The 23,814-nt window shown below is 43.8% G+C and overlaps 3 protein-coding genes across 10 annotated transcripts in view; 1 reads left to right on the top strand and 2 right to left on the bottom strand.

Moving 5' to 3' along the window:
- The window catches only part of MTMR1 (myotubularin related protein 1), a 58,125-nt gene extending 40,033 nt beyond the window's left edge, over positions 1-18,092 (top strand). For all 6 annotated transcript variants that reach the window (XM_084790395.1, XM_084790394.1, XM_084790396.1 and 3 more), the window contains 5 exons: positions 857-1,063; positions 3,640-3,732; positions 9,258-9,371; positions 10,717-10,893; positions 15,598-18,092. In XM_084790395.1, the coding sequence (XP_084646521.1) occupies positions 857-1,063; positions 3,640-3,732; positions 9,258-9,371; positions 10,717-10,893; positions 15,598-15,762 (756 nt within the window). In that variant the 3' untranslated portion in view covers positions 15,763-18,092. The remainder of the gene's footprint in view (positions 1-856; positions 1,064-3,639; positions 3,733-9,257; positions 9,372-10,716; positions 10,894-15,597) is intronic.
- LOC311602405 (interferon-induced 35 kDa protein homolog) lies at positions 3,743-9,244 on the bottom strand. Its single transcript, XM_084790403.1, has one exon. It carries the CDS (start codon positions 5,882-5,884, stop codon positions 5,156-5,158), a length of 729 nt encoding a protein of 242 aa, XP_084646529.1. The 5' UTR covers positions 5,885-9,244; the 3' UTR covers positions 3,743-5,155.
- Positions 18,093-18,967: 875 nt separating the features above from the next.
- The window catches only part of CD99L2 (CD99 molecule like 2), an 87,881-nt gene continuing 83,034 nt past the window's right edge, over positions 18,968-23,814 (bottom strand). For 2 of the 3 annotated variants that reach the window (XM_084790400.1, XM_084790401.1), the window contains 2 exons: positions 22,716-22,781; positions 18,968-21,560 (listed from right to left, as the gene is read on the bottom strand). In XM_084790400.1, the coding sequence (XP_084646526.1) occupies positions 21,496-21,560; positions 22,716-22,781 (131 nt within the window). In that variant the 3' untranslated portion in view covers positions 18,968-21,495. The remainder of the gene's footprint in view (positions 21,561-22,715; positions 22,782-23,814) is intronic. The other variant, XM_084790402.1, reaches the window with a different exon arrangement.

Raw genomic sequence — 23,814 nt, 5'->3', positions numbered from 1 at the left:
GTGTAGGAGAACTTTTGAACATTCCTCCTGGAAACAGTTGGGCTATGGTCTTTGTGGAAGGCTTTTTTGACAAAATTCACAATTTTAATTATCAATTATTTAATAATTAAGTTTGAGGCAGGGTCATTGTAGCCTATGCTCACCTCCAAATTTGCTGAAGTTCATTTGATCTTCTGATCCTTCAGAGTCCACCTTTCTAGTGCTGCGTTTTTTAAAACTTGGGGTTTTTTTTAGAGATATGTTTTCATTTTTATTATATGTATATGTGGAGGTTGGTATATACACATGTGACTGTCTGTACCTGCAGAAGCCAGAAGATTGTATTGGATCCTCCGAAGGTGGAGCTACAAGTGGTTGTGAGCTCCCTGTCTTAGGTGCCAGGAACCAACATTGCATTTGCACTCTCAACTGCTCTTTCATCTTTCCAGCCCCAAGTTTCTTTATTTTTAATGACAGGGCCTTTCTGGGTAGCCTGGACTGCCTTTGAACTCACTATATAAACTAGACTGGCCTGAACTTGCCTCCCAAATGCTGGGATTACAGGTGTGCAATATACCTCGCAAGTCTGCTTTTTAACAGAATTTTGTGATCCTTTATTAAAAGAAAACATGGTGCTAACACTTCCTGGTGATTTTTAATTAATTTTATTGTTGGTTGTTGTTGTTATTTGTTTTGTGTTTTGTTTTATTTGGGGCACTGGGGCTGGAACCTAGGGATTCATTGAAGTAGACCCTCAGCCCTAGATGTTATTCTTCTATTGTTTATTGACCAGAACATCTAAACTTTTCCACAGAATTTTCTTATATAGCAGTTAATACCTAATGTAGTCATCTCTATTTTACCTTCTTTTCTGAAGGTACTCCTTGCTGGGGCAGTAAGAATTGCTGATAAAATAGAATCTGGGAAAACGTCCGTGGTGATCCACTGCAGTGATGGGTGGGATCGAACATCCCAGCTCACGTCTCTGGCAATGCTGATGTTGGATAGTTACTATCGGACTATCAAAGGATTTGAGGCTCTCATAGAAAAGGAGTGGATAAGCTTTGGACACAGGTTTGCACTGGTATGTTGATCTGGCTTATGTCTAACTTTTATTATCTCACATATATATCTGCCTGACATTGTGGTAACATATTTGCATACATGAGCAGCCTTTTTCCTTTGCACCAGACTTGAATTTCCATAATATAATACTGGTATGACTTATTTTGTATAGCCTTTCTTTTAAAATGAAGTCAAATCCACACAACACAGAATTAATCACTTTAAAGTAAATACAGTGTTCTAACCTACGTTCAAAATGCTGTGTAACAGTTACTTCTTTCTAGTTCCCAAACCTATTCGTCACCTCAAATAGAAGCCTTCTATACACTAGTCAGTACACTATTCCCCTTTCTCTTTAGTCCCAAGACTCCTAATCTGCATCCAAAAGACTCATGAGTCACCTGTAACTGGTCAATTCTGTATGGATATATGAGGTTTTCCATAACACAGTACCACAGACTGGGTAACATAAAACATTTCTGATTCTCACTGTTCTGGAGGCTAGAAGTCCAAAATGAAGTTCCAGGGTTTCAGCTTGAGAAGACGAACATTCTAAAATGGATGGTGCTAATGATTATAAAACAAAATGTAATTCCATTGAACTGGACATTTAAGATTTTTTATTTAGCCATTGGTAACTTTTATGTTGCATATTTTATCATAATTAAAAATGTAAAAGAAGGGCTGCTGGTGTTGCTCTGTGGTTAAGAATACTTGTAGCTCTGGCAGAGGAAGCAAGTGCACCCACATGGCAGCTCATAACCACCTGTAACTCCAGGTCCAGGGCATGCAACATGACCTCATACACAATATATAAATAAAAATACACAAATGTCTAAAGTAATATAAAATGATCACCCAAAACAACAAAACTGAACACCCACCCTGCCTAATATAACAAGGTAAGAGTTTTTTCTTTTTCAGCAGGGGGACACATAGGGGTAGTGCTTTAAGACAGGGTCCCACTATGTGGCCCTGGTTGTCCTGGAACTCACTATGTAGACCAGGCTGGGCTTAAACTCACAAACATCCACCTGCTTCTTCCTCCCAGGTGCTCTGATTAAAGGCATACACCACCATGCATGACATCTCTGAGATTTTTAAAAATAATTTTGTCATTTATTCATTCAAATGTTTATACATGTACACATGTGTCTTGAATGTAGCTCTTCATCTGTGCCTCCGTCCAACTCTTCCTAGGACTCACCACTCTGGTTGTTAGATGCTAACATTACTTGGTCATTTCCTTGTTTTTATATCTTTCCAGGTGGCAGTTTCATTGATAATTTTCTAAGCTCTCTATATGGTGATTGAATAATTGTGTTCCATAGTAATTTCTTTCTTATTCTTTTTTTTTCATTTGAAAACTTCTCTTAGAATGCCCACCCTTTAGATGTCTTTTTATTCTTTGAACTTTCAGTGCTACTGGCAAATCTCCTTATGTGGTTGGGAATGTTACCTTTAAGTATAAATGCATTAATATAAAATATCAAAGGTATGAAGTATATTCTTGGACTTGCTTAAGGAAAAGTGAGACTTTTGGTTCTTCAAGTTATGCCAAAATGGATAGCACTTATAGATTCTTTACCAATGTTTTCACTGTCAGACTTCCTGACATTTCTTACTATTCGTGCATATGTGTATGATGTGTTCAGGCATGTGGATATGTAGAGGCCAAAGGTTGATATCAGGAAGTCTTTGTCTACCCCTTTCCACCTTTGAGACAGGTTTTTCACTAAATCTGGACCTCACCATTTAGCCTAGACTGGCTAGACAGCATCTGCCTGTCTGTGCCACCCACTATTAAGGTTACAGGCATGTGCCACGATGCCCAGCTTTTACATGGGTCCTGGGGACCCAAGCTCAGGCCCTCTGCCTGGTTAGTAAGCATTTTCCACACTGAGCCATTTCCTCAGCCCTCTTCCTGGCATTTATAAAATATGTCCTACTTTGTGAAATACTTATTAAATCTCCCTGCACTGGTACTATGCACTTGGCATAGTAGTGGCCCTTGATACCATCATTTTAATTGAAACGTTTGCTAGCCAGTTCATCTTTCTTGGTGCCAGTTATATTAAAGGAAAATTATAAAACCATTATCATATAAATATAGAATAAACTGAAATTTTGTTTCCTAAAAGAAGTAAAAGTTTAATTTTTTTTTGGTGTTTTTGAGACAGGGTTTCTCTGTATAGCCTTGGCTATCCTAGACTCATTTTGTAGACCAGGCTGGCCTTGAACTCATAGAGATTCACCTGCCTTTGCTTCCCTAAGCGCTGGGATTACAATCATGCCCAGCTTAGTTCCATGAACCCTTATTTTTAATTATGTAGTCATTTTTAAAGTTATACAAAGTAGTTCATTTTATCATGGCATTTTCATAATATATATTGTTGTGCTCTAATATTCTAATTCATCCTTCTTATAAACAATTTTGAGTGCCCATGATGAACAGGAATTCTCTTAGGCATGATGAGACATGACTGGGAAATTTAAGTGACTTTTGAGAAGACCATAGTGTGTGTGAGTGTGTGATATACATACATACATACATACATACATACATACATATATATGCCTTTTGCTTCTTTCCAGAGAGTGGGTCATGGTGATGACAACCATGCAGATGCTGATCGATCACCTATATTTCTTCAGTTTATTGATTGTGTTTGGCAGATGACAAGACAGGTAAGAGATCTTAAGTCTTATTTCCAACCTATTATAGTATTTTATTTAAATATATCTCATGGTTGAAAATCAAATTTCCATTGCTGCTTCATCCAAAATAAGGGTATGTATGTTCAATATGACCCCTTCTATTACTCAGTACAGTTTGATTCTCATTCACTTGAAGATGTGGACAGAAAATTAGAAACAATTTCTTTTGCTGATGGTTTTGGTCAATCTTCTTATCCATAGTTAATTCTGCTTCTACTTTCCCTCTTCTGTCAGTCTCCTGCTGAGCACTTACTCTAAGATTTCCTCCCATGTTAGAACTACTAGTTGAGTGAGTCAGTCCAGGGCATCTGAGGATCTGCACACTGAGAGAAATGTGCATGCGAGACCCAGTAACAGAGGAAGCTTGGAAGCTTTTTGTCCTTAGCTTCCTAATTCCGTTGAGCAGGGTTCTGACAAGCAAGGGAACTTACAGGGATCCTCCTTCCATGAGATAGGCCCTGCAGCTTCATTCCAAGGAAGACCCACTCCAGTTTCTCCCTGGAATAGGAGACTTTGCCAGGGACACGAACTTGGAATCAGAAAGAATGAGGGAAGAGGCAAGAGAACAGTTTTTCCTGCTGTCGTCTCTTCAGCCTGGCTTGAGTGAGAGTAAGCTGGAGGGTGAGAACCAGGGCCTGCAAATGCATTCGTTCCTGTGTGTCCTGGCCATCTTCAGGGGCTCCTCCAAATGCCTTCATTGTCATACTTGATGCTCCTGAAAGCCTTTTCAAACTTCTCAGAGGACATTTATCTCCTCCCGTGGAAAGCTATGAATTACAATCCTTGTTTGCTCACTGTGGGTGCTGTTACTGGTGGAAGTGTATTGGGATGAGAAAATGGCAAGAACAAGCACATTGCCTCTGCTGCCCTCCCCATCACAGTGTGGCCTGCTTTCCAGGAGCATGCCCCGGAAACCTAGTAGCCACACCAGCTCTAGACCCGCAACAGACTGCTGATGCTCAACACTCTGGGGCTCCCAAGCCCTCCAGGCACTTCTGATGTTTGAGAGCACAATGCCAGACCAGACCACCTGGAACTTGAACCAGCACATGAATCCTCTGAGGTTTTTATTGAAAACTAGGATCTGAGTCAGTAGTTTGCAGAGCTGCCCTTTTGATGCTATGACTTCACAGACTGTGGCAAGGAGTGTTTCTTAACCTTCCTAAGGCTGCAACACTTTAATACAGTTCCTCATGTTGTGGTGACCCCCCAACCATAACATTACTTTTATTGCTACTTCATAATTGTAAGTTTGCTATTGTTTTATGTTTTGGTTTGGTTTGGTTTTTGGCACTTTTCACTGTTCTCAGTAGCATTAGGCTGTATGTGATCCCAGTTCCCCGCAAGTGGATAGGCAGACCTAGCTTGACTCAGAAGTGAAGACAGCCAGGCCCTACTGCCCTGAGGGCACAACTTCCAGGTCCTCCACCTCCCCACCCCCATGAGTGGGCTTCTGGAAGTGGATCTCCAGGATGTCATGCAACTCCTGGGTGTCCAGGACATCAGGAATATTCGTCACCAGCACTGAATGAGATGCTTGCTTGAATTTGATCTCAGCGTTCTGGATCTCCCCACTCACATAGGGAGAGACTCTCAGAGGGACCTGCTGCCAGCCCAGTGGTACTATGAACTGGCCAATCTGGCATAAGTGCTGGGCCACTTCTTCATCAACAAGTCCCAGCATGACAGTCCCTTGCAGCCACTCCTGGGTCTCTACCTCGCCACATTCATTCTTGGTCTTGCCAAAGAAGATCTCCAACTTGTCTAGCAGCTCTTCCTCACTCAGCTTGAGGTCAGCAGGGAAGCCGCTGACTAGCACCCTGTGCCCATCTGGCTGGCTGGACACCTGGATGTTGGTCACCATAGGTAGCTCCAAGGGCTGGATCTGCACGCGCAGCTGGCAGTCTTCTATGTCAATTTTTTGTTCCTTTTGTTGTAGCAGCTGCTCAGCCACTTTGGGGTCATCAAAGGTGATCAGAGCAGAACCTCCAGGCAGAGGGCAGCAGATCTTCAGGTTGGAAACCTGAGTCTTAGGCACTTGCTTGCTCCAGTGAGTGTGGCCTTGGAATACCAGGGCAACTTCCGGCATCGGGAATGGGATAGCGTGGAGCATTACAGGCATGGCTCTCACCCCTGGTTGGCAGGAGTTGAAACTTCAGAGCAGTAGAGGGTCCTGAAGACTGAACCCTTGCTTGGACTTTGGTCTCCCGAGCCTCCAGCAGTGCCTGAAACAGACCTCAACCAGCAAGTTTGCTATTGTTATAGATCACAATTTTTGGAGATGGATGTTTACCAAAGGTGGTGAACCGCTGGTCTAAAGAATATAGATCTACCTTTCAAAAAATGAGAAGCAGGGGGAGAGGGTTTGGGATAGATCTTACAGGCCATTACTTGGAACAGACTCTTTCTTTTAGAATTAGTATCAGCAAGCTGATAGGAGTCTTATGTTAACTAAGTTCCATATTACTGAGAATTTAAAGAATGTGAGGGGAGCGTGCCCGAGTGAAAGGCAACAGAAAAGACAGGCTGAGAAGTCCTTTGGTTTATGGTACACTACTAATGATAAAACCCAATGGTTGTTACATTCATATCAAGAAAAGAAAGCATGAAACACGTTTTAGAAAAATTACCTTGAAAATTAAGTGCAAAAAAAAAAAAACCATCTGGAAAGCATGTCATGGATATGAACTAGCTCATTTTCCCTGAATGCTTCTGAACATGCATATTGCATGCACATGTGTGCCTGTCCCTTCAAATTGATTTCTGTTCCTCATACTGATCATGTTCTTATCTATTATTTTGTACTGCTTATTGGTTATTCATAAAAAATAAGAGGGCTAGATAGAATAGTTCAGGGGTTTCTCAAAACTCTCTGTTTCTGTTCATTAAATGTGTGCATAATTTTCCTTAAAAATATTAGTATCTGAGAAGAAGAGATTAGTGGTAAGTCTTTAGCTATAAATTAATAAATTATCTTATTTGTAACAAATTAATAAAATATGTACCCATATAATATGTTTGTTTTTCATTTACATGCTGATAAAATGAGCTCAATCAGTATAAAGTCAGAAAACTCAAAATACAATGAGCTATTTTGTATATAGACAGACTATGACCAAAGAAACTAGGAAAAATGCTTGGGTGAATCTTTAGCATCTTAAAAACTTTTTATAGCATCTGTAGTTACCCCTTTAGGATAACTCATGGTACTTTTGTTGATTAAGAAGTACAAAAATTCAGTGCATATTATAATGTACTTTTGAGACTGCATTTTAGGTAACTTACATAGGATGGAGACAAGAAAACGAAGTGCAGCTTGTAGACACTTATCCTCTGTTTGCAATTCCCTGCTGAGCTCCTTCCTAAATAGAATGCACTGCAGTAATTCTCTTTGAGCAATTGACATCTTGACCCAGCCACCCAGTAGGAGTGAACTTGGGTTTCTGGTTTTTATGAGTGCTGGGGGCCTTGCCTACTTTGTTCTCCCATACCTGGCACTCCAGTGGCCACACTAAAGCCTGTAGTTAGTGGAGCTAGAACACACACACCCAAACTTTCAGATCCAGAATATAGACTCATAGACTAGGTAGAAGTATTCAGTGTCTTAGTCTTCTCAGGCTGATGTCCTACTTACTCGCCTAACAACAGTTAGGAAACCCATGTGTTAGTGATCCTGGTTGTCACTCAGGGCATGCCAAGATGAGACATGGTAGTATGCAAGCATCATTCTGACTAGATAATAGCATTTGTTTGTTTTAGAAGTGCTAGGGATTGAAGTGGAGCCTTGCACATTCTAGGCAAATATTTCATAACTGAACTACCTGCTTCCTGCCCAAGAAAAGGTCTTTAGTGTAAACTGATGTAATGTAAACATGTAAGTACTAATGTTTATTTGCTTTTGTACCAGCTTCCTTTGCTTCATTGAGCAGAGGATAGTTCAGTGTTTCTCTGACGCATTGTAGGCACTCAGTACAGGCCTGCTTCTGGGATCATTATGATTTCCAGGCCTTTATGGGCTGTAACCCGTTGGCAGTGCTAACAGTCTTCACAGAAATTCTGAACAACCATATTATGCATTGCCTAAAACAACTGAGGTGACCACGTGGTTTTTCTTCTTTAATCTGTTAATATGACTAATTATAGTAATTTATTTTTTATAACATTGATTTTCAATATTAAACCAGCCTCGCATTCCTATACAACAAACCAGACTTGGTCATATAATATTACCCATTTTATATGCTGGTAGATTTAGCTTGTTTATACATTGGTAATGATTTGGAAGCCTGTGTTTATGGGATTGTATGTGTGGGTGAGTACAGGTAATCTCTAATATTTGTAGAGTTCGTCACATATTCTATTCTTCTTGAATTACCTTTTTTAAATTTAATTTTAAATTTTAAATTTTATTAGTGAATAAAATTCTCTTTGAGCAATCCATCCTAATTGCAGCCACCCCCCTCATATCCCAGTCCCACCCTCTCTCCTTCCCTCCCCTCCCCCTCTCCCCAAGTCCTCAGAGAAGGGAAGCTCACCTCCTCTACCAACTGCCCTCAGCTTACCAAGTTTCATCAGGACTGCCTGCATCTTCTTCCTCTCTGGCCTCTTAATGCTCCCTACCAGGGGGAAGTGGTAAAAAAAAAAAAAAAAGGAGACAATAGAGTCCATGGCAGGGACAGCCCCTGCTACCATTACTAGGAAACCCATATGGAGACTGAGCTGCCCATAGCCATAGGCTACATATTTATGCCCTCTCCACACATGGGTTTTAGATGGGGCATCAATCTCTCCAGGCCCCCACTGGGCCCAGATTTGTTGGCCCTGTTGTTCCCCTTGTGGGGTTCCTGTCCCCTCCAGAACCTTCTATCCTCCAACTCTTCCATAAGACTCCCTGCCTTCCACCCCAAAGTTTGGCTGGGAGACTCAGCATCTGCTTCGATCCCCTGCTGGGTGGAGTCTTTCAGAGGACAACTATGGTAGGCTCTAGTCCTGCTCCTTCTCTTCAACTGCTTGCAGAATCACTTTTGCTACATGTTTAACCTGGGAAGTTTCCCCCATTCTGTGGCCTGCAGTGTGCCACAGTTCAATGATAGTGCTCCTTTCATAGACTTGTGTTTTCTCAAGGGCCATAGCAGTTCCATGTTGACTACTGCCAGTATCTAAAAACATTTATTTGTGTATTTTATCCATATTTCTAGTTCTTTCTGTCCGAAGGGTAAATCTGGGCATTGTTTGACCATGTGAGAAACTAGAAACTACCTATATGGGTGTATTGAAGAACACAATAAATTGTGTTGGTTATAGTTGCTTCTTAACCAGGTTTATCAGCTTGGACTTGAAATTCTCAAATTGTTAAAATTTGCATGGACTGTTGGCTCTTTAATCTGACCATTTTCCATATTGTACTCCATCTCTCTCACACACAAATAAGGGATATGGCTTTGTTTTAGAAATTAGACTTCAAGACTAAACTGTCTTTTTCCTCTTCATTTAAGTTCCCTTCAGCGTTTGAGTTTAATGAGTTATTCTTGATTACAATTTTGGATCACCTCTATAGCTGTCTTTTTGGGACCTTTTTGTGCAACTGTGAACAACAACGCATTAAAGAGGTAAGTGTATATGCTTTCCCTACTGCTCAGGCACCTTTCCTAGTAAGCTCTACGAAAGGGGCCTAAATGGAATGAGGACTTGTCTCCTGGTCCTACTGGGGCTTGTCAATGGTACAGGGTAGTGGAAGAGACGCCCTGGATACCTTTCTAAGAGTTAATTTCTGTACTCTTTTCTAATCCATTGACCTACATGTCTGTCTTTATACTAGCAACACTGGCATTAATTATTATACCATTATAGTAAGTATCTTACATATCTTCCTTTTTCAAGATCACTTTGGCTGTTCTGGATCCTTTGACTTATTAGTGATGTTTCTTTTGTAAATACCCTATATAGATAATCAGGTAGTCATAATTTTATAAAAATCCTATAGGTTTATAGTTCCTGTGAAAATATAGCTCACAGAAATTAGACATGAGCTACAAAATGGTAGAACATTTAGTTGGTCTTAATTTTATTCTTGTGACTTTTTCACCTTTTAACCCATTGTTTAATGCTTATCTACCCCAGTATGCTTACCCATTTGGGTGTTTTTATTCAAATAAGCAAATCAAATTGTTACAACATTTCTAAAGTATATACTGTAGAATTGAGAGGAAGATATACCATGATGGAATATACTTCTTTCAGACACTCTTATTTATTATTGATTTATTTATTTAGATTTTCACAGGATCTCATTTTCTTGCCAGCTTTTCAATTACTTCTCCCTGGTGGGACTGCCTTGCCAGGCCACAGGGGAAGAGGACATGCTCAGTCCTGATGCAGCTTGATGACTTGGGGTGGGTGGGAAGGGGGGCTCCCCTTTTCTGAGGAATATGGGATGGGAGAGAAGGAGGGAGGGTGGGAATAGGAAGTGAAGAGGATAGAGGTATGACCAGGATGTAAAGTGAATGAAAAAAAATGGAATATACTTCTATATGAAGCCTCTCCAGCCCGCCACTATAGTGTTTTTCTGCAGACAGTTATGCCATTGCAGGAGATCCTAAATGCAAATTCGACCCATATTTCTGAATATGAAGAATCACAAAACCTCAATCTAGAATAAAATATGTATTTGTTATTGATGAGCTGCTTATAGTGTAGATGTTAGAAAGCTCTTACCCCACCTTCTCACAGATGCAGTTACCAGATGTTGCCTAACGTCACTGTTTTCCTCAGACAGCACACATGTTTTCTCTGGCAGAAGGCTGCATGTAGCCAGAAGGGTGGGATTCAGTAAATATGCCTAGAGTTTGAAATGTTTGAATTGATTTCATTATCCAAATTATTTTCTTTAGGAAATGCTAATCCTTGAGGCTGTCAAGAAGAACTTATTTCTGTGTACTGTTTTTTATTTTTCAGGATATATATACAAAGACTATATCCTTATGGTCTTATATCAATAGCCAACTAGATGAATTTTTAAATCCCTTCTTTGTGAATTATGAGAACCATGTGTTATATCCTGTTGCTAGTATGAGTCACTTGGAATTGTGGGTAAATTATTATGTACGATGGAACCCACGGATGAGACCACAGGTAATTTTCTGTTTTTCTTCTTTTCATACGAGTATGTCTTTCTTTCTGAGTAAAGATGGTGTTGTAAAAATGTGTGCATAGACCATCCTGACATACTGCAAGGTTATTGCCTCTATAGTAGGCTCCATTTTTGCATTCTCATTCCAGAAGGTTCTTCCTACATCACAAGGCCTGTACCATTTTCTGAGGTAGAGTTCACTCTTACATGTCAGCCTTCTACTGATGGAATGGTAAACAGTATCATCTCTTGCGTCCGGTTCTGAATCTTATAAAGCATTAGGAGATAATGCGCATAAAGAGGTAGTAAAGGCCTGTGGAAAGTGCACCTACGTTCACTAATACCATGATAGGAAGAGGGGGCGTGCTAAGTTGTAGAGCAGATACAGCTTAGAGGAAGAGTACATTTTCCATACCTTGGTACATCATTTCACAGTAAAGTAATAGTTTTTGAAATTACAAAATACAGTGCACAATAGAGGCAAGTCAAGCAAGCCTCTGTCCTGTTCAGTGGCTCAGCTCTTGCTGCATAGCAAGTACTGCCATGTAGGCTTCCTGGAGTGCTTCCCTGATCAGCTATAGCAAAGCATTGACCCAGCCTTGCCCATCCACCCCCAGTCTTCTCCACATAGGTAGCTAGCCTGGTAGGGTCTCGCCCTAGCAAGATGACAGACAGAGGCAGGCTTCTGCTGAGATCTTTGTCTTTTTTTGAGTTTAATATTCTGGAGGTTTAAAGGGTAGCCAACAGGAGCATGTTGTTAGGTTAACTCCATCAGCCAAGGACAATAACTTCTTCTCCTCCTCATCTATCCCTTTCACCTGGTATCTTCACAAACCTCCGTTTCTTTCCTAAGCCCCACCAACTAGGGGAAGTTCAAACTGTTCCTTTTCCTTTTTCCTTGCCAGGGTGGAATCACTTTACTAACCCTCATCACCCAGACGGTGCCTGCACCGTTAGTTTGAGCTGTGGCCTCCAGCTGACATGTACATATCTCCTCCCGAGATCTTCTGTTGTATCCTGTTGGAACCTAGGCTGAGTCCATTTGCCTCGTTCTCTGATGCTTTCCTGTTACATTCCACTTGTCCCACGTGGCTACAGCTGCACAGTCCTTTCTTCCTCTCCATTCTCACTTCGCCCTGTCACCCTTGGAGCGGTGTGATCAGAACTGAGCCCAGCACTTATCCTCCTCACCAAACCAGGCCTCAGGGCCAGGCCCTATGCTCCCCATGGCCTACACCTCTCCTTCCCCTTCTCCTCCCACGCAGTGCTGGTGGCTCCGCACAGCCCATATGTGCTTCACTGGAAGCCAGAGTTACTTGCCTTTCTGACCTCATCAGCATTGCTGTAGTGTACTATTTCAGGTTCCCATGAACACTTCTTTTTCAGTAAGTAGAATCAGATTTATTAAAAATCTGTTTCTATTTTATTATTATATGTTGTACAGGTGTACATCATGGCATTTCTATATATAATACATAATGTACTTTGATTATAATCAGCTGTCATTGTCCATTCAGCCATTCGCCCTTTTACTTTCCACAGCCCCAATAGTCCTGATTTACTCACCATATCCCCATTTCCCAGATTTCTCATGTGGCTTAGGAACCAAAGCTTGTATTCCACTTCCAGCAGCTTGATCCTGTTGTGTATTTCTGCCATGCTTAGGCACTTCGCTGAGCAAAAGAAGAGTTGGGGTATCCCGTGTTGGAAACTGACCACTTTATATTAGAAGTTACTAACTAGTCATCTCCGTGGCTCCTGACTAGGCATGTAGAGTGGGTGGACTGTCTACTGTTAGCGGACACCCAGTCAGTACACTCTGGGAACTGAGTGGATTCTCAGAGACTGCAGAAGTTGCAGTCTTCCCATATTCTGGGCTCAGCGTGTTGTAAACTTGAGGGGTGGTAAAGCTAGGTAAGAGCATCCTCATGGCTATCTGGACGCCTTCTGCTAGTGCTTACTGATATATCTGCACTAGGCACCTGGCGATAGAGGGCAGGGACCAAGGCATTCTTAAAACCTAAAGCCTGCAAAAGAGTCTGTCTAAATACAGACATAAGTGCTCATGTTTCATGAGTGTATGGCTTCACTTCATATCCCTCACAGTCCCACACAAACAGTAAAAAAGTACGTCAGAAAGAAGCCATAACTCACCCAGCATCTTGCTGCCTGGAACAAGTTGTCATGGAATGCTCCTATCCAGGGTCAAATTCCGTTTTTATCAGTCCTTTCCTGACAGACCCAGAACAAGGTCCTGAGCCTCACTGAGCCTTCACGGGGTATGATGGCATGATCTGTAACAAGTAGTGCCCAGCACCATGGTGTCATAATAAGCAGGTGCTACACAAAAGTGGGCAACTGCAACGGCTGTCTATGAGCCATGAGTTCCCCCCTAAATACAGCAAACACATACCACACACCTTCTAAGTGTCATTTGTCTGAAAAGACCAAGTATGTGTTCTGGAAAGCTTGCTCCTCCACTGATCGCATTCAGATGGGTAGGAGCACTGAAGGCTGTGGCTGGGAAGTATACAGGTAGAGTGTAGATATAAAGTACAGAAACGGAAGGAAAGGCAGGACACAAGACATGAGACTTCTGGGATAAGAATTTAACAAGAATTGCCACTTGAAGGCCTCCATATCAGCATCCATCAAAGGATGGGTTTGGTGTATAACAGTAGGATCCTCTTAGGGTCTGCTTGGCTTGAGTCTCATATATGCTAGTGCCCAAAGGGCAGACATGACTGGCTTTTTCCTGGGCATTTCCTCTAATATAACCACACTGTAGCTAAACCTCATGTTTTCTATTCCTTTGGCATGTCTTTGCATACATAGAAACTGAAATGTGAGAAAATATACAAAAAGCTATATGAAGATGTAAGGTGATATCAGTTCACTGAGCAGCCATGGGTTTCCAACTCTGCATGCTCTGTTCCTGTGACTGGGCTACGTGACCCCGTGGGTGTGTCAGATAACACAGAGATCCTAAGGGAGGAGTGGAGCTTTGCTCAGGTCACAGTGCTCATGTTCATTCTCTCTGTCTGTCTGTCTCTGTCTCTGTTTTTCTCTGTCTCTCAGTCTCTCTCCCTCATCTCTCTCTTTCCTAGAGCCTGCCAACATGGAGCATTTCTCTTTAACCTTCCTGTCGCATTGGAGGCACGTGGCTGCCTTTGTTCAGTCTTTCTCCTGTCAGTCTTGTTATGGTCTCTCTCATGCTGCTAACAGGGAAATCACCGATAACACTCCGAATGGGCTAGTTTCAACTGTTTGAGGGTATAGAAGCAGGGCCTGTTGATAGGTGTGCTGGAGAGGCAGACTGGGCCTTAGAGGATATTGCTAGTAGTCCTGAGGAAGTAGCCACTGGAGTGTGTATATGGTGAGCCAGATTGCCTCCCTGATGCTCTGTGTACAGTGAATGGGAAAGGATAAGGCTCCCAAGACCTACCCATGCTGCCATTGTCCCCCAGCTGGTGACCTTCTTTGCTGCTTGGCATCATCACTCCAGTCTGAGAAATCTGTAAGGGAAAAGCTGGGTCTTGGCTCTCTAGTACTGAGGATGTCTGTTAGCTTAGAAAGCTGAGTATGGTGAACGTAAATACTGGGACCTCCCTATCTCTTTGTTTTGCTCCCCCACCACCATCAGGGGGAATCTAAGAGATAATCAGGGTGAAGCAATGAAGAAGTGCTAAGTGGAACACAAAGGAGTGGTCTCTCTTGGGCACCTGTGCCCTGGCATTGCCCTCCAGGGGCTTTCTGCCAGCTCATGTTCCAGTTGATGAAAACACGGAGCTCTATATTGAAGAAAGTGCTGACTTAATAGAAGTGTTTGCAGTCAGTGGAGCTATTTATAAAAATGCACGAGTACAGGGCTAATGGAGCAGGGGTCTCATATGAATACTGCCTTGTCTGGTAGCTGGGAAGAAGCTACTTGCATTTCTGACTCCTCCAAAGACTGCCTGGCTCTGCGTCTGCATGTGGAAGCCTTGGTAGACTTATGGCTGCACCTCAACCTGTTTGCTCTTTCCTGAGAGCAAAGGCAATGGAGGGTTAGGGTGACCTGTCTTCCTCAATGCCTTTTCATGCCTAGCTTGTCCCTGGGAGCTTTGGGAGGGCCTGAGTAGCCACCAAAAGCTTGTGGAGACAGAATGAATCACTGTGTTAGTTTTATGCCAGTGTGATACATGTTAGAGTCATGTGGTAACAGGGACACTCAAAATTGAGAAAATGCCTCCATTAAGATTGGCCTGTGGTATCTTTTCTTGATTGATAAATTGATGTTGGAGGGCAGTACCACCCCTGGGCTTGTAGTCCTCAGTACTATAAGTAAGCAGGCCTGGAAATCCACGAGGAGCAAGCCAGTAAGCAGCAGTCCTCTTTGGCCTCTTCTTTAGCTCCTACCTCCAGGTTCTTGCTTTGAGTTCTGCCCTGACTTCTCTCAGTGATTGTGACCTAAGAGGTATAAGCTGAAATAAGCCCTTTCCACAACAGGTTTCTTTTGGTCCTGGCATCTTATCACAGTAATAGAAACCCTGACCTTATAAGACAGTCACTGTCCACTTCGTGCGAGATTGGTCAGTGGCCTAGGAGACTAGGCACATTAGGCATCTGGGTGGTGAAAGAACCATTAAGCTATGAGTCTAGACACTCAAATGCTGTATTCAGAACAAACTGTGTTAGCTAATAGCCTTGTCTCCGTTTACTGCCAGATGCCAATTCATCAGAATCTCAAGGAGCTGCTGGCTGTCAAGGCTGAGCTACAGAAGCGGGTGGAGGACTTACAGCGGGAGGTGGCCGCACGGACCATCTCATCTTCCTCCGAGAGGGGCTCCTCACCTACACACTCAGTTACTCCTGTACACACCTCAGTGTAATGGGCAAGGCCAGTGTCCTGGGCCATCCTGCTGCTCTACTGTCTTCCAGCAGCTCAGGGACCTGGCCACTGATGTTATGGTTCTACCTTGTCATCTTAGGATTAGGCCCAGGGACCATTTGTGTGGCTAGGTGACAGCTCCTATTATTAACAAGTACTTCTGTTATGTGAACAGCCTGTGACCCTTTTAAAGGCAGTCTCATAGGGAAGAAACATTTCACACCTACCATGTGAACTACCTTTGTCTTGTACAGGTACCTTGGAAGAAACTAGATTGAATGCAGTACGATATTCAGCTTAGGAAAATCTCACACCACTTCTTTCCAAGTTAAAGTCCTTCATTAGGAACAACCTGTTCACTTACAGAACACATCGACAGCCATGTGGCTTCTCTCAGCCTTTTGGCACAATTTAAAAACTGTTTTTAAATGAAATGTTAGTGTGGCAAATGAACCATTGTCACCTGTTCTACTGTTATCTTCATGCAAGAAGTCCTCCTGTACAATTGGTACAATATGTACTGCTGTGTACATATAAGGTATTTTTTAAAGAGAAACATGCCTTTATTTTCCTATGTCCTTTTTTATGTTTAGAATAGTTGTCTGAGTCATCTGCTGAACTGTGCTGAATGAGAAATTCTTGCCCAACAGAGTTCATGCTGACTTCTGTGTGGTACATTTGAATTAATATTTCAGATGTGTCATCTCAGTGGCAATATAGTATTGTCCTCTAACTCTGGTACTTGCCTTTTGAGGTGGCACAACCCATTCATTCATTAGAGGTAACAGCAAGTTCCCTCAGGATGCACCGAACTATGAATGCTCAGTCCTCTGGCCTTGTTGCAGGCAAACTGAGGACTCAAGCAACAACTCTGTGCATGTGTTGGCCTCCCCTATAACAGCTCTCTAAAGGAGCAAGTCTGGCCATTAGACCGTGCATCCTATCACCTGTTACAGTGCCCAGCATCTCTGTCCAATCAAGTCTTCTTTCACGTGTTCAATACCTAGACGCCTTGCTTTCATTGATCACAATCTCTTCTCAGTTTATTTACATGGCTGCCTGTCCAAACTTTAAAGCAACAAATGTGCTGCAGCTTGTGTTGGAAAGCATAGCATGTTCTTCCTTGGTTTTCTTTTCTCTGAGCCAGCCCTGGCTCAGGCCTGTCTCCATAGTTAACAACCTTGAGCTCTGTTACTCCATCAGGCCTTCCAGGAATGAATTTCCCATCAGCTCTTCTTTGTGCAGTGCCAGCATCCCCACTTCCACCACCATACCCATTTCCGTATGTCGCCAGGCCCTTCAGAGTTGGAGATGTGTTTGAAGCTGTCAGAGTCAGCCCCAAGCACAGGCGCATCACATCTTCCTCCGGTCAGTGTCAAATCACTGGATGCCATGCAGCCCTACATATTGACCTCCATTTTCAAAATGTATTCATAAAAGAGTTTTGGGTTGATTTTTTTAATAGCTGAATACATAGAAAATAGATGGTTTTTCAACTTGGAACCTTCTGATTCTTATAGAAAACTAGCCAACCATAAGATAACCAGAGATAATTTATTCAAGGAAGTTTGATAAACTAAGATCAATTCTCCATTTTTATCTTCTCGGGGAATCTGTTTTTAATTATAGTTTAAGTGATATTAGCTTTTGATTTATGCTCTTTATAGATACAAAACCTTATTTGTAAAGGGATAAACTGTCATGCTTGAGGTAGGAGGACTGCTGAGAGTTCAGAGTCAGCTTTGGCTGTACATTGAGTTCTGGGACAGCTGGCCTGTATTGTGAAACTCGGTCTCAAAATCAATACCAAAAAGAAAATAACGTGAACTACATTATTTTTTCTTCATATACTTTTAACAACTGGGAACACTTACCAATTTTCCCCTAGAAATACCATGAAATGAAATTTCCCAGTGACACCAGAAGTGTTGAACATAGGGTGGACTGATGATGCTTTAACAGAACCAGAGAAGCCATAGGGGCTGCTGCTTGGTGAGGTCACCTAGCCTGGAACAGGTGGCTGGTGGAGTGGGGCTCTGGCTCCTGGTCAAGCCATGTCCTCCCAGCTGCATCCCTAGAAATTTCCACTGGATTTTAAAGAAGCACAACAGAGTATTTCCCTTTGTATGTTTCTAGCACATAACTGTTTCTAAAACAACTTGAAGTATAGTTTTCTTATCTAAACGATTCTTTCATGTATGTCTTATTTAAGTACTAGAATGTAAAACCTTTAAGGTTTGGGTTTTTAAACAACTAGTACAATATTGTATTTGCCTCATCTGATGCACTGTATTCCAACCTGTAACTAAAATTATAATGTTTACTCCCTGATCTTTTTGTTGTCTCTCTCTCTTTTAACCATTCCAGTAGCTGTTTTCCCCCTGAGGAAAATGAGTACTAATAGAGTACCACGGGTCGATTGCCACAGTTACTATATGTATTCCCAATACCACTTCATTGACTACGTTGTCAGTAATTTATTGTGAGTGATGAGCGTTTGGAATAGAACAGGTAGGTGATCTGATTTGCCCATCTGAAAGTTCCCTTGTTAATAATCTTGAAGAAATGTTGAAGACACAGAGAAAGACCTGGAGTGACCAGAGGCAGTGGGTCCTACTTATGCAAGTGCAGGGTTCTCTTCAGTCCTTGCCAGCTCTGTAGGACTGTGTACTTTTTCAAGGTTCTAAAAGCTACTGTGAAATTACACCACATCCTGTGTGTCGCTATTCTTTAAGGGCCTGGTGTGGCTCATCCTCTTCATGTAAATTATGGCTGAGTTATCAAGAGAGCCCAATATTAGGCATAAGAGGATTGGACTACCTCCTAGACTCCCATAATAGTGCCCACAGTAGAAAGCAGGGTCATTACTTGCTCACTTTTTAGGATTGAGCAGTATGTTCTAAAGCTACCGGGCTAGTGGAGCCAATGCTGATCCTACCAAAGGAACTGATGCTGTGGGAAACGGGCTCTGCTCTGGCCTCCCCCTCCTCCTCCTCCTCCCCCTCATCCTAGTATATCAGACATGTGCTGCAATTCCTGTGCCATGGAGCCCACCAGCAGAAGCCATAGGACTGGCACTTTGTGTGAGGAATGATGGCAAAATGCTAACCTGCCCAAGACATACCTTTGGCTGGAGAGAAGGACAATGAAGTCAGCCCCATATTACAAAAGACAATAGGAAAAGAGCATCAGAACATAAAGAGCAGTTGGATTCCACTTTGTTTAATGCAAACACTAGACCATTTACAGTTCACACTTGGACACAAGCACGTAAAACGATGTACAGGGATTCTGGCAGTCTCTAGCACATCTTCCTCAGAGAACTGATACTAACCACAATCCAAGTGGCTGAAGCCACTTGAGAATGTCAAGTTACACTGATAGAGACCTGACCTTGGCAATTGGCTCTTCTGCTTCATTCGTTTTCTCCCTTCTATCACCTGGGACTAGCCCAAGTTGGTCAACTCAGCCTCCATGGGGACACAGTTACAAAACCAGTCCCTAGTCTTCTGCAGGCCACAATGCCCCACCAAATATAAAATGCCAGTGGGAAGGAGGAGCCCGGCCCCTGGGATGAGACTGTATGAACAGGAGGCCGATGGCCCGCCCAGGCCTGTCCAGCCACTTAGCTAGCGCCTGCGGGCTGAGTGATGGGTTTTATGCAGAAGGGCTTTATGCAGAAGGCACCGAGGTAGCTAAGGGAGAGCAAAGTAGAGCTCTTTGTCACTGATACCAGTGCTATTGAAAGAAGTTTCACAAGAGGGCATTTATTTTACATCATGGCTGTTGGGCTTTGCCATCAGACAGGCCTCAGCAAAAAGGTAAACAACCCCCTCTGAGATTACCCTAGCTACATGTCAACAGATCACAAATACTAAAATCCTTCCTTAAGCCACCTCTAGTTCAGCACTGGGCACAGGGTGACACCATCATCTCTTGATGTCCTTGATGTCAGTGAGGCACAATCCTAATGAAGTTGACAGCAATCTGGTCAGCAAGTTGGAGAGTATGGAAACTGACTTATCTTGCAAGCAATACTCCCCTTGCTAATTATCTTCCTGAAGAGTAAGGGAACTCCTGAGGCCATGTTTTTCCCACCTTGGTGCCCTTCCCCCAGAACTACAGCTTCCCTATCAGATCCACAGCGCTGGGCTGTCTGGGGTCAAAGGCCAAACAGCAAGGGCATCTTACAGCCCACAGGTGCACACTGGGACTTGGTGTTCAGGCTGCCTGGAGATGTGACACCACCACCAGCCCTCTACCATGAATAGTCTTTAAACAACAAACACACTCAAGGCATGCATTAGACAGCACAAGATGTCAGTGGTTTCTTAAGGTGGGTGTTGCCTCATCCCAGCTCAGCAGATGTGAAGGAGCCAATTCACAGCCTGTGGAATATATGGGGCCAATCATGTTGTCCAAAGGAGCTGTGGATCTTGCCTTCCCAGTGACACACTCTGCCTTCAGAAGTGCTTTTTAAAAAATATTAGTTCACACAGGGTGAAGACTTTAGCTTAGCTTTCACCTGCAGTGGGGTTCACTGTAGAGCTCACTGGAGCCAAGGGCCAAAAGCCAAAGAACAATCCAGGAAGCCTGTGGCTCCAGACCAAAACTAAGAGTGGCACTCAGGTCTGGGCCAGGTGAGGCCCTGGTCCTTGGTTTTCCATGTTTACCACTGTGAACACGGTCAGAGCTCTCTTTATCAGAGCAGACAGGGAGGACAGCTACACAACTACAAAGGCAGCAGTGGCATTCCACTCAGCTAAGTCAGCACCCCTCCCCTCTCCCCTCCCCCTCCCCCATCACCTTCTATTAAAGCAACAAGCATGCTTTTGGTTTTCCAATTCATTCTCAGGATCTGTATCTCTTGTTGTCAAATCAGATCATGTACAAGGTAGGAGTAAGCACCTACCCTAACCTGGTAGAAAATTAATTTCCAATGCAGAAGTGACTACTAAGACCTGTCACCAGGCCAGCTAGAGATCCATATGGAATCTCATGGCAATCAAACCTGCAAGTCACAGCTCCCACCTTCTCCAGATTCCTAAATTCAGGTTAAAACTACTGTGAGACACATGTTCGCACTAAAATAACTAGAGAGCCTCCACCTGAAAAGCTCTCTGGAAGCTGAGTAATATAAAACCTGAAGTTGTAAAGAGCATTCAAAAATTATAAGTGCCTAGGTGTTACGTGTGTGTGTGTGTGTTTGTGTGTGCGTGCGCATGCGAAAGTGTGTACATGTGTGCACGCACATGTTGCAGCTTGGTGTTGGCTGATTTGCTTCTTGCAGGGACTCCATGTGCATCAGATGTTAGTTGAGCACGCTACGCACAGCTCTCAGTGGTCAGTGCCACAGCAACCCACTACGACACTGCCTCCACCATCCTCTTGTCCACCTTCACCTTGGTCATCCTCCTTTTGCCCAGGCTAAGACTGGAGCAGGCTGTCTCTATGACCCAGAAACTTCCAACACTGGTGCTAGTGATTTGCTCAAGCTGGGTCCCAGGTTTCAGCACCAAGTCTCAAGAAGGCCCATGGCAGAGCAGTCACCGTACTCTGCAGGACAGGGCACAGAAAGCACACTCACGAACACCTAAGGCTTGTCCAGAAAAACCCAATAAAATAAGAAGCACGTGGCATGGGAAGAAACTTGGGGAAAGGGTCGGCAAATGAAATCTGGAGCTGGGTCACAAGCAGTGGCACCCTTCATAGGCACCTGCCACTGACCAGGGCCTCAGATCCGGGGGGGCTCAGGTGCTGAAGGCTCTGCAGACTGTGCATCTTGTCTTGAGTATGTCACTAGGGAAAGAAGACATGTATTAGGAGGCTATCAGCTCTGCTCTGACAAATCCCTGCCTGGTAGAATGGATGCTTAGATCACTGTTGCACATGTGGGCAGTTCAGCATATCCCAGGCCTGTTCACTGCCCCCTGTAGGACGGCCATGGCCCTGGATGCAAGGTTCACTCAGTGTTTACTAAAGTGTTAAAATTTTGACAGAGAATGCCCCCTATAGAACCCAAAACTGTCTATTTACATGCAGGGTCATTTCCATACATTCGGTGCTGCACTACCAGATAAGCTCTATAAGCACTGACCTGGGGACTTCATTCTCTATTAGGGAACAGGTAGAACCCGGTCCTCCTCAGCACCCAGACTCCATAGCTCCTGTCCTGCAGCTGTGCTCTCTTCTCTACTCCTTGTTTGTGCCACAAGAGGCTCAGTAAAAGGGGTGTAGGCTTACCTGCCTAATGAAGCCAGGCCTCTCCATCAGCACTCTTGGGCCACAGACATGTCTCCCTCTCCTTTGGCCTGACCATATGTGGCCTAGAATTTCTGCTAGTCCCTGGACCCCCAAAGTACTCAATGACCCTGGAGAAGGTAATGGAACATCTGGTTTTTAAATAAGTGTCTTTTTGTCTTTGGCCATTTTCTAATCGAAAGGTCTAGAGACAGATGTGGACCCACACCTGTAATCCCATCACTTGGGTGGGGCAGGGGGTAGATCAGAAGTCTAGGCTACTCCCAGCTACATAGCGAGTTTGAGGCCAGCCTTGGCTACCTGAGGCCCTGTCACAAACATAAAAAATTAAAAGCAAATAGGCTAGTGGTCTAGATGCAAAACTTTCTGGATGACCATGCCCAGGATACATGTGTGTCTGCTGGCACAAAGCTGAGATGTCCCAGGCTTACATTCAGATGGTTCAACAGTTATAGCTGATCAGCAAAAGTTCCCAGAAGTCATCACCATGGCACTAGTGTCCCCATTCTCAAGAAATTGGGAGGCCAGTTGATCAGTCACAGGATACAGGCAGACCTGGGCCCCTGAAGGTTTTATGATGGGCAAACATTACAGAAACAGATTCTTCTGGGTCTCCCAAAACCAGTTCTATTCAGTGCTGGAGACACTGTGTTGAGAGCCTTCCTCAGGGAACAGTGACTGAGAAGTCCTCACCTTGAGGTTCCTCACATACAACAGCTTCCAGGTTCTCCCCCTTCACATAGTCTGCATTAAGGCCTTCTGTAAAGAGTGAGAGCAAAGTAAAGGAGGCACAATGAAACAAAGGGGCTGTCATGATTGAGAACCCCTGACTGAGTCCTCTATGACAGTAAAGGCTGCCAGGATCAGCTCCCTGTCCCTGGATCACCAGCACAGCATCTTCTAGATAGACTAGCCACCAGGGAACCCATTGCATAGGACTTCTCACCACAATCTTTGCAAACAGCATCATGCATCAAAGGCCCACACCCCACCTATAAAGAGCCATAGGGAGCGTACCACATGCTTGGGTACTGGATCACCCATAGGACTACATGAGGCCAAAGGCCGGGGAGGTGGAGAGGGAGCCAAGAGCTAGGGAATGACTGAAAGAAGCAAGGTAAGGAAGGGCAGATGGATGTGCAGGCTCACTCTGGAAATGCCAGCATCTGGCCTTTCCAGCAGCACCTGTGTGCACAAGGAAGCCAACTTCACCAGACCTGAGGAATGACTGCTGTGCACACCCATGCTTAGAAGGCCCAGGGTCCACAAACAGCTGTTCCGGTCTAACATGTGGTCTGAGTTCTCCCAATGACCCCCCCCCCCATTATCCTCGAGGGATATGCAGCAATTCAATGAAACATCCTCTTCACTCAGCCAAAGGCCATCACTCAAGGACTGGGAGCAGCTCCACACGTATGGCTGCTTAAAAGTCAAAGCCTTCTGTCTGAACAACAGAGGGCCTCTATGGAAAATGGGTTCTGACACTACCTGACCAACTCACTGGACAACTCGCGGTCCTGGCTCTCACCTACCCAGATAGCTTTTAGGCTCAAGGTGAAAGCAGTATTCTCTGGCAGGGGTGCTTAACTACCATGCAAAGCCAGGCAGGTGATGGCCCCAGTGCCAGTGGGGGGTGGGGGCTGGGAGATGCACTCTGGGCCTCCAGACCACTGCCCCCATTCCTACTTGGTGAGCAGGAGACAGCCTTTTTCCTTCAGGTGGTTTCTGGGAGGTGTTCACCCATGGGAATCTCAGTGCCTCCCCTCCCCATCCCATAGACATCCCTAACGCT

This window comes from Acomys minous (assembly GCF_964271855.1).
Source record: "Acomys minous genome assembly, chromosome: 7".
Classification (NCBI taxonomy): Eukaryota; Metazoa; Chordata; class Mammalia; order Rodentia; family Muridae; genus Acomys; species Acomys minous.
The sequence above is the reverse complement of the archived record's forward strand: the minus strand, read 5'-3'. Positions and strand labels throughout refer to the sequence as shown.